General features: G+C 36.3%; 1 protein-coding gene across 1 annotated transcript in view; it reads right to left on the bottom strand.

Annotated features, from left to right (window-relative positions):
* The window catches only part of DZANK1 (double zinc ribbon and ankyrin repeat domains 1), a 77,868-nt gene that overhangs the window by 15,542 nt on the left and 51,453 nt on the right, over positions 1-10,873 (bottom strand). The window contains exons 12-14 of the mRNA XM_015597022.2: positions 10,719-10,873; positions 9,247-9,454; positions 603-706 (exon numbers count right to left, since the gene is read on the bottom strand). Coding sequence (XP_015452508.2) covers positions 603-706; positions 9,247-9,454; positions 10,719-10,873 — 467 coding nt within the window. The remainder of the gene's footprint in view (positions 1-602; positions 707-9,246; positions 9,455-10,718) is intronic.

The raw sequence follows: 10,873 nt of genomic DNA, 5'->3' as shown, positions 1-10,873 counted from the left end.
GGAGTCCCATAGCATCATTTTCAACATATTCTGTTAGTCGAAAGTCACAAGCCCACCCAGATTCAAGGTGAGGGGACACAGTCTCCATCCTTTGAAGGGAAGACTGTTAAAGAACCTGTGGCCATGTTTTAAAAACTGCCGCAATAATAATACTCCAACCTTGCAGTTTTGTTTTGAGGACTAGAGATGATGAACGCAATGCGGATATTGACTGCACTGTTAAACGGTTAAATCTTATGATTACTATTGGTGTTAATACAGCATAGGATTTAAGTGTACCATATGACTAGATTAAACTATTCTGGGTCTTTTAGCTCTGACCATCAGAATTTCCATAGCATGTGACATCTAAAAGCATGAGATGTTCACAATTTACTGTCTTAGGTCAGGTGTCCAGGAGCAGACTCTGAGACAAGGCTCATGTGCAAGTGATTTATTAAAACAGTGCCTGAAGGAGAAGACAGTAAGGAAGTGTGGAAAGCAGGACAAGAAAGGGAAAGAAGCCAAGCCCAGTGCCATTTCAGGTGAAGCCCATTGGAGTTAACTTCAGCCTGACCCCATGGAATGCCGTGGAGTAGGAGTTCCATTCAGAGTCCACCAACCTTTCCCATCCTGGGTTCAGCAATCAAGGCCCGGAATTCAGGGTTGTTCTGAGTATAAGACCTGAGGTGAGCAGAGATGTGATCCAACTGTTTTCTCCAGTATCCTAAAGAAGAAGAGAAACTCATCTACATGAATAATTCTGAGACTAAGAAAGAAAATGCTGGTGTGGATCATGAGTTCTCAGAGAAGCTGTTCTTCTTTACCGAACTTTGGGATGGTTTTTACTTACTCAACCTCAGTTATGTACTAGAATATCTCACTTTTGTTTCTAGCTTCTTTTATACACATAATTAATCCTAGGATATTCTAGAATCTCAAAAGAAATATTTTGATTGCTGTACATGGAGTCTTTTTCTCTTATTCTTTTAAAATTCTTTTAAACTAACCATATTGAGATATAACATTAATAAAACACACATGTGTATACATCGCAATCAATATGTAGAACATTTTCGTCACTCCCAAAAGTTCCCTTGTGCCTTTTTCCAGTCTACATAGGGTGTTAAAACACACTTGAATTAGTTGCTACCATTTAAAACTTGGGAGATTTCACATGAGTCTAGCTTTCTGGTTTCTCATGTGCAGGTGGCAGATGCCTGAGGCAGAGGGCAGCTGCCCACTTTGAACGGGGCACAGGCCTCCAGTAGGCCAAAACCTGTAGACCCAGCTGTCTCTTTAATCCCTGGTTCTGCCCTGTTGACACTTGAGTCTGCAAGCCTGCATTGGATCCTGCCAATAAGGACACTAAAGTGAGAGCTATCAGGTGGCTTCTGCAAGGTCACCCAGTGTGGTTTCTTGGAAAGAACACATGATTTGGAGGCTATACATGCCTGCATTTAAATCTTAAATTTATCATTTTTTAGATTAGTAAACTTGAGCCAGACACTTAAGTCTTATTAAGCCTTACTTTCCTTACCTATAAAATGGGGCTAAATACCTCTTACCTCATATGTCATTGTGACATTAAATAAGAAAACTTGTCTTAGTTTGAGTTCCCCTGACAGCAAAGCCTGGGCACAGGTAGTTTCTTATGAAGGTGACCCTGGGAAACACAAGTGCTGGAGTAGTGTGAACACCCCAGCACTTCTGAGTTGCACCAGCCCATGGACAGGAAGTTTTCTGCTACTCTGGAGAAAGTCTGAGGCAGCAAAGAGATGTTGTGGCATGTTCAAATGTGAAGGATACTAGCAATGATGCATGACCACCACCTCTGCACTGAAATTGGGTGGGGTGAGAGGATCCGGTGTGGTGCATAACATAAGTCCACTATAAGTAACTGAGATAGCACTACAGATAATCCTGGGCCTAGTACAGTTTCATGCACAGTAGGCATTCATCCCTCAAATACATTTTGAGCACCTACTATGTGCCATGCACTATGCTAGGGCTGGTATATAGGAGTGAAAAAAGTTCTTGCCCTCAAGTAACTTTCATTACAATGGACACAGAGAATACACAAATAAATACACATGCAGGAATATGTTAAGCACAAAGTTCTGTCTGAGCATCTACAATAGATGTACAATTCCAAGATCAAATCCCAACTCTCAACATCAAGAGAGGACTTTTTGAAAAGGATGGGCTGAGAGAGAGGGTCCTTTGGAAATGGTATTGCAAGACCATGAGCCATCCTGTGGGGAGTTAGGTCTGCTCCCTTCCAGCTCAGGCTAAAAGAGGGAGTGTTAAGGGACTGCCTTCTGCTATAGGAAACTGAGGACCTAGTTCTATTATCTATAGCTGCCAAGCAAAACACCCCAGAACTCAGTGGTTTAAAACATCAACCACTTTATTGCTCACATGTCTATGGGTCAAGAATGTGGTCAGTGCTTGGCAGATATGGCTCATCTCTGCTCCACATGGTGTAGGCTGAGCCATCTCAACTGGGGCTGGGGAATCCAAGATTATCTCAGCCACATGGCTAAAGCTTCAGCTAGGATGGGACAAACTACTGGAGGCTGGCTGGGTTGGCTGGCCCTCTCTCTTCATGATTGCTGTCTGCACCTGCTCAAACGCCTGGTGTCTTTGTGTTGGCTGTTATCTGGGTCATCTCTGTGTTCCTCCGTGTGGCATCTGTCCTTCAGTAATCTATCCTGAACTTCTTTACATAGCACTGTCTTCCTAGAGAATAAGAGGAAGCTTCCAGACCTCTTAAGGCCGAAGCCCAGAACTGTGATGGTGTCTCTTCTATGACTTTTTATTGGTTAAAGTAAGTCACAAGACCAGTCCAGATTCCTAAAGAAGGGAAACAGCTTCTTCCTCTTGAGGAGAGGTGTCCCATGTGCATACAGGGATAGGAGGAATCATTCTGGCCATCTCTGCAGACAATCTACCATAGGACTGATATCACACTCATGCCCAGAAGAGCTTAATCAGTCTGCGGATTGGTTTCCAGTTGAGAAATCCAGTGGCAAGAGAAGAGCTGGGAATGATCAACTTCCAGTATGGCAGCCTGAGCTCAGTGGACCCACTCCCCAGTGAAACTACAAAACAAATTACAATTTAAAGTTTCTAGAAATGGTTCTAAGCACGTATAGCAAATAAAGAAGAAAATGTACTAAATGAAGAAAATGTACTAAATGAAGAAAATGTACTAAAACTCAGAACAGGGAGAGTCTGTGATGTTTGAATCATGACCCACTCCTGATCTCCCCTCTCTCAGCTGAACATGATGAAAACTTCACTCCAGATAGGTGAAGGTAAGAACACAGGGCTCCCTCTACTCCCAGATGCCAGCTGGAGAGCTAGAATGTCTTCCCAAGAGGGAAAGAACTTCAGTATTTCTCATTCTGCCCCCAACTAACTGTTGCAGAGACCAAGTTTTGGGTAAGTGTGGTCGAGAGTGGGGGCTCCCATTTTCTGACCAGCCAACTTCCATGAGATGTAGGCTCTACTTTGGGTCTAGTACATTGAGATTATCGGAGTGCAGATCACCCTCATCCTGGCTTATTTCTAAAGCAAAAGTCTCATTCTATAAAATTCAAGTCAAAAAGACCAGAGCCAACAGCTGCACCACCCTCTACTGAGTGCCCAGCTTCTAAAGCAGGAGTCACACTCTGAGACAAACATGTCATTGTCCTCATGAGAGCTCTCTTTTAAAAATGAAGGCAAAATAAAGACATTAACAGAAAAACAAAAACTGAGAGAAATCATTGCTAGCACACCTACCTTAAAAGAAATACTAAAGAAAAATTTTCAGGCTGAAAGCAAATGACTCTGGACAGTAATGTGAACACACACACACACACACACACACACATACACATACTCACTCACTCAAAAAAACAGTACTGGTAAAGGTAACTATGTAATTATAAAAGACTTTACAAATACATATTTCTTTTTCATTTCTTCTCTAAACAAATTTTTAAAGAACTGTTTAAAACAATATGTATATAATTGTAATATTTGGTCTCTAATATATAGAAATATAATTTATTGGCCAATAACAGCACAAAGGAGGTGGCTGAACGAAAAGTTATACTGGGTTAAGGAAATAACTCCAGAAGGTAACTTGAATCCATAAGAATAAATGAAGAGAATTAGAGATGGGAAAAAAAGAAAGCTAATATAACAAAAGCCATAAATATATGATAGATTTTATTTCTTTCATTCTCTTTAAAAGACATAAGGTTATATAAAGTAATAAATATAAGAGTGGTTTGGGGAAAGGTTGTAACATAATATACTATGTATATATAAATAATACCACGAAAATCAGGAAGAAGAAATAGAATTATATAAAAGTAGCATTTCTATATCTCATTGGAATTAAGTTACTATAAATCTGAAGCATATTCTGATAAGATGTATAAGGTAAGACCTAGAGCAGCCACTAAGGTAATAACTGAAAATATATAGGGAAAATCATTAAAGAAATTAAAATATTACATTAAAAACATGTAAAACAAAAGAAAGTAAAGGAAGAATAAAGGAAGAAAAGATACTTAGAAACATTTGGAAAACAAAAAGCAAAATAGAAAACATAAATTCAACTTTATCAATAATAATATTAAATGTGAATGGATTAAACAACCCAATCGAACAACAGATATTGTCAAACCAAATTTAAATCAAGATCCAACTATATACTATTTATGGAAGACATTCTTTAGATTAAAAGATACAGTTAGACTGAAAGTTAAAAGATGGAAAAAGATATATCATGCAAACAGCAACCATAAGAAAACTGAAATGGCTGTACTAATACCAAACGAAATAGATTTTAAGACCAAATAAAATATTACTAGATAAAAAGAGGGATATTTAACATGGTAAAAGGGTCAGGAAGGTATAACAATTATAAACATATATGCAAGCACCTAACAACAGATAACCAAAATATATGAAGCAAAAACTGATGAAAATGAGAAAAATAGACAATTTAATGATAATAGCTGGCCACGTTAATACCCCATTTTCAGAATGGATAGAAACACTAGGCACAAGATCAACAAGAAATAAAACATCTATAAAACATTCATCCCAAAACAGCAGAATAAATATTCTTCTCAAGTGCACAAGAAACATTCCCCAGGACAAACCATTTGTTAGACCATATCAAGTCTCAATTAATTTAAAAGGATTGAAATCATACAAAGTATGTTCCTGCTCACAATAGAACAAAACTAGTAATGAAAAACAAATAAAAATTTGGGGAAAACAAAAATATTTGGAAATTAACACACCGTTGAAAGAAAATGAAAATATAACATACCAAAACTTATGGGATATAGTGAAAGCATTCTCACAAGTAAATGCCAACATTAGAAAAAGAAGAAAGATCTCAAATCAGGACCTGAAACTTTGACCTTCAGAAACTAGAAAAAGAAGAGCTAACTCAACCTAAAGCAAGAAAAAAGAAGGAAATGATGATTAGAATGAAAATTAACAAAATACAGAATAGAAAAACAATAGAGAAAATCAATACAACCAAATATTTACTTTTTGAAAAGTTCAATAAAATCAACAAATCTTTATCTGGACTGACCAAGAAAAAGAGACATGATTCAAATTACTAGAATCAGAAATAAACAGAGGATACTACCACTCGCCTTACTGAGAAAAGATTATGAAGGAATACTACAAACAATTGTATACTAATAAATTAAATTACTCAGATGAAATAGACAAATACATAAACTACAAAACTGACTCGACAAAAAATAGAAACTCTAAAGAGATGGCTCTTTTGTCTTCACTGCCAACACACCATCCAGACTGAGGAAGACCTGGAAACTTCGGGGCCACATAACCCATGCCCATGGCCACATCGGCAAGCACTGGAAGCACACAAGAAGCCAAAGTAATGCTGGTGACACGCATCACCACAACATCAACTTCAACAAATAACACCCAAATTACTTTGGGAAAGTTAGTATGAAGTATTTCCACTTAAAGAGGAACCTGAGCTTCTGCTCATCTGTCAACCTTGATAAACTTGGACCTTGGTCAGTAAGCAGACATGAGTGAGTGCTGCCAAATACAAGAGCGGAGCTGCTCCTATCATTGACGAGGTATGATCAGGCTACTACAAAGTTCTGGGGATAAGAAAGCTCCCAAAGCAGCCTGTCATCATGAAGGTCAAATTCTTCAACAGACGAGCTGAAGAGAAGATTAAGGGTGTTGCGGGAGGACTGTGTCTTGGTAGCTTGAAATCACATGGAGTAAAGTTCATTAAATGCTCACACGTGAAAAAAAAAGGTAAAGAGATTGTATTAGTAATCAAAATTACCCATTAGACAAAGTTCAGACCTAGGTGGCTTCACAGGTGAATTCTATCAAATATTTAAGGAAGTGTTAATATCAATTCTTCGTAAGCACTTTCAAAAAATAAATAAATAAAAGAGAAGAGAAGACTATAGGCCAATATTATGTTGATACTAAAATCCGACAAAGACATCACAAAACAAGAAAACTGAAGACCAATACTTCTTATGAATATAAACACAGAAATCTTCAACAAAATACTAGCAAGCTGGACTCCAACACTGATTAAAAGAGCTATGTACCAAAACCAAGTAAGATTTATCCCAGGAACAAATGGTTGGTTTACAATCTGAAAACCAATTAATGTAAATCAATTAATGATCATCTAAATAGATGCAGATAAAGCATCTGACAAAATCTCAAACCCTTTCATGATTAAAAAAAAAAAAAAACTCAAAAATTAGAAATAGAAGGGGATTTCCTCCATCAGAGAAAGGACGTCTATGAAAAACACAGCTAACATCATACTAATGGTTAAAGACTGGGTGTTTTCCCCTAATATCAGTTACAAGAAAAGGATTCCTGCTCTTACCACTTCTATGTAAGGTTGTACTGGAGATTCTAACCAGGATAATCAGGTAAGAAAATGAAATAAAAGGCATCTAGATAAGAAAGTAAGTAGAACTACATTACTTGTTCTGTACATAGAAAATCCTAGGGAATCTATTAAGGAACAATTAGAACTAATAACTTTGTTCAGCAAAGTTGTAGAATACAAAATCAATATGCAAAATAAACTTGCAATGACTTGCAATGAACAATCCAAAAATAAAATTGGGAAAATGCTTATATTGACAACAGCATCAAAAACAACAAAATACTTAGGAATAAAGTTAACAAAAGAGGTACAAAACCTTTACTCTACAACCTACAAAACACTATTAAAGGAAATTAAAGAAGATTTAAATAATTGAAAATATATCCCATGTTCATGAATTGGAAGACTTAAACTATTGTTAAGACGATAATACTCACCATACTGATCTATAGATTCTATGCAATTCCATTCAGAATTCCAGCTGGCTTCTTTGTGAAAACTAGAAAGCTGATCCTAAAATTCATATAGAAATTCGAGGACCCAGAATAGCCAAAACAATCTTGAAAAAGAAGAATAAAGTCGGAGGACTCACACTTCTCAATTTCAAAACCCACTACAAAGTAATAGCAAATAAAACAGCATGGCTCTGGCATAGAAATAGATATATAGATCAGCACAATTAAATTGAATGTCAAGAAATAAATCCAACGTATCCGTGGCCAACTGATTTTTGACAAGGGTGCCAAGACCATTAACACAGATATAATCATCTCTCCAACAAATGGTACTGGGACAACTGGATAGCTACAAGCAAAATAATGTGGTTTCACACTATATACAAAAATTAATTCAAAATAGACCCTAGACCTAAATATAAAAGCTAATACCATAAAAATCTTAGAAGAAAAGATAGGGGTAAATATTTGTGACCTAGATTTGGCAATAGGTTCTTAGACATGACACTAAAAACCCAAGCAACAACAAAAAATATATATATTTTTTGATATAATTTGACTTAATCAAATTTTAAAACTTTTGTGCTCCATAGGACACTATCAAAAGTTAAAAGACAACCTACAGAAAGGTAGAAAATATTTGCAAATTATGTATCTGATAATAGTCTAATATCCAGAATATATTTTTAAAAAAACTCTTATATCTCAACACAAAAAGATAACCAAACTTAAAAATGGACAAAGGATCTGAATAGACATTTCTCTAAAGAAAATATACAAATGGTCAACAAGCACATAAAAAGATGCTTAATATCATTAGTCATCAGGAAAATACTAATTAAAACCATAATAAAATACCAGTTCACACCTACTAGGATGGCTATGATGAAAAAAAAATGCTGGCAAAGATGTGAAGAAATCAGAACCCTCATACACTGATGGTCAGAATGTAAAATAGTACAGTCACTTCAGAAAACACTCTGGAAGTCCCACAAAAGTTAGACATAATGTTACTATTTGACCCACGTGTACATTGTTTGACCCATAGTGCAATTGCAATATTTGTGTACCCAAGAGAAATGAAAACACATATCCACAGAAAAAACATATACATGAATGTTCACAGTAGTATCATTCATAATAACCAAAAGGTGAACAAAACTCAAATGTCCATCAACTGATAAATGGATCAACGTCAAAAATCTTTACAATAGAATATTATTCAACTATAAAAAAAAGTACTAAACATGCTAAAACATGATGAATGTTCAAACATTATACTAAGTGAAAGAAACCAATCACAAAAGACAATATGTTATGTGCTTCCATTTACATGAAATATCCAAAACAGTTAAATCCATAAAGACAGAAAATAGATTCATGGTTGCCAAGCACTTGGGAGAAAAAACATGGGGAGTGACTGCTTACAGAGAATGGATTTTACTTTTCAGATGATAAAAATGTTCTGGTATAGAGCATGGTGATGGCTGAATAATACATTGTTAATGTACTAAATATTGCTAAACTGCATGTTGTCAAAATGGTAAAAATGGTGAATTGTTATGTGAATTTTACCACACTAAAAAAAGATAATAGCAGATAACAATGACAACACAGACTAACAACATTTCTGTACAAATAGTAGAAATCCATATGTGCTTTATGATTTTCAAACTAGAAAAATGGGGCTTTGAGTCAAAATATCAGAGTAATAAAAGTTTAAGGAAGAGCTATTATTCATACAAATGAAAATTACTTGAAAAAAGAAAAATAAAATAACCGATTTCCTATATATAAAAATAAATGTAAAGGAAGAAAAGTGAAATTTTCTTTCAGAGAAAGAATGAGTTCCCTCCCGACAAGAAAGCATATCTTTTTCCTCACCTCTTCCTGGGCTGATGGCTGTGAGGAGAGGTTTATGGTCACTCATTTTCTCTTGCCTCTGCTTCAGAGAAGTTATTTCCAGTTCCTTTTTTGCTAGTAGCTTGCCAGATGGGTAAAACAGACCCGTGGTCTGTGTACCTACATCCTTCGTAGTCCCCACATCAGGTTTGGGCACAGGAACATTTAGGGACTGCCAGGCAGATCGGGGCTACGAGTAAGGCAAAAACATAAAATATTAGAATATAATTTAATTAATTCTTCATATTACTCACAAAAAACAATTGTAATCATAAGTAAAAGTATCCAAAAAACTGTACTTTGAACTAAAAAGGGCTTTTCGGCTCTTGCCTCCTCTTCTTTGCTTCTGTCTTAGCAACTCCCAGCCCATCCCCTTGGCCATTTACTATCTCAAACTCAGCAGATCAGCTGATGTTCTCTGTCACAAGGCCTGGAAGATATCTACCCTCTTAGTTCTACAATTCAAAAAAAAGCATAGACACTACTACCCTTCCACATCCAACTACTGAGTACTAACATTTTCTGTGAAATGCTCTGCTGCATCTGGACCTTAGGACCTGAGAAGACTACCATGAAAGGCTGTGTAAGTTGTGCACTGCATGAAAGCATTGCACCTAAAGGATACCATTCACCTGGTGGACATGTTATACATTCATGTTCATTAGGATAATTTTTCTAGTAGATGGGAGAAAATGTCTTTCTATCAAAATTAGTATATTGTAATCAATTTCCAATAGATGGCATTCAAGTGTCTTGAGGAAAGAACACATTTGTACAAAGTTGCCATGTAGATCATTGGCAGTCCCAGGACCTATAACCCAATCTGGGTTAAGAAGTTTATGAGCTTCCTAAAAATGAACTCAAAGTTACTGAGTGTATGTGCATTCTTTCCAATAATTATCACTCTTCAAATTCTTCTAATGAAGAGGGAAAAAGAAACCTGAAAAAGTCTTTATTTAGCTTAGAGAAACTCATAAAAGGTTAACGCAAAGCTGGTGAGTGATTAAGTCCTTCTGAAAAAAATCGTGAGAGATTGTCCAGTTGTTATGAATGGCAAAAGCAATTCTATATACTTGATGAAAATTTTCTAAAATATAAAAGAGCTGGGGGGAAAGTTCTTGGTGTTCTACATAAGAAATTCAAGAGAAGAAAAGTACTTTCTCTCCCATGTATTTTAAATCCACTTCTCCCTAGTAACGTTATATCTATGGCCTTGCAAATGCAATTAGACCTCAATCTATTATAGATAAATGCATAGATATTTGATTTCTGAAGAAATCACTTCAGTGTCTAAAACCTAAATTAATTAATTTTATTTACACACCTAGCTGAAAGGCCATGGAAAAGGTCTAAGTGTTTCAGCTCTCTTTTTTTGTCGATTCATAGGGTAGAGTACACAAATTCAGTTACAACCTCCTTTCAGGTGCCAGTTCTTAGTACAGTGGAGGCCTCACCTCAGCAAAAAGCCCAGGTTCTCCAGTAGCTAGAGCCAGTCTGTTATCCACACAAAGTTTTGCTGAGGATTTCATGTAAAGACCACAGGAACCACAGAATCGGGCAGATGGGTGATTGCTGGCCCCACATTTAGGGCAAACAGAGTAACAAGCAG

This window comes from Pteropus alecto, unplaced genomic scaffold (assembly GCF_000325575.1).
Source record: "Pteropus alecto unplaced genomic scaffold, ASM32557v1 scaffold45, whole genome shotgun sequence".
In the NCBI taxonomy this organism is placed as follows: domain Eukaryota; kingdom Metazoa; phylum Chordata; class Mammalia; order Chiroptera; family Pteropodidae; genus Pteropus; species Pteropus alecto.
The sequence above is the reverse complement of the archived record's forward strand: the minus strand, read 5'-3'. Positions and strand labels throughout refer to the sequence as shown.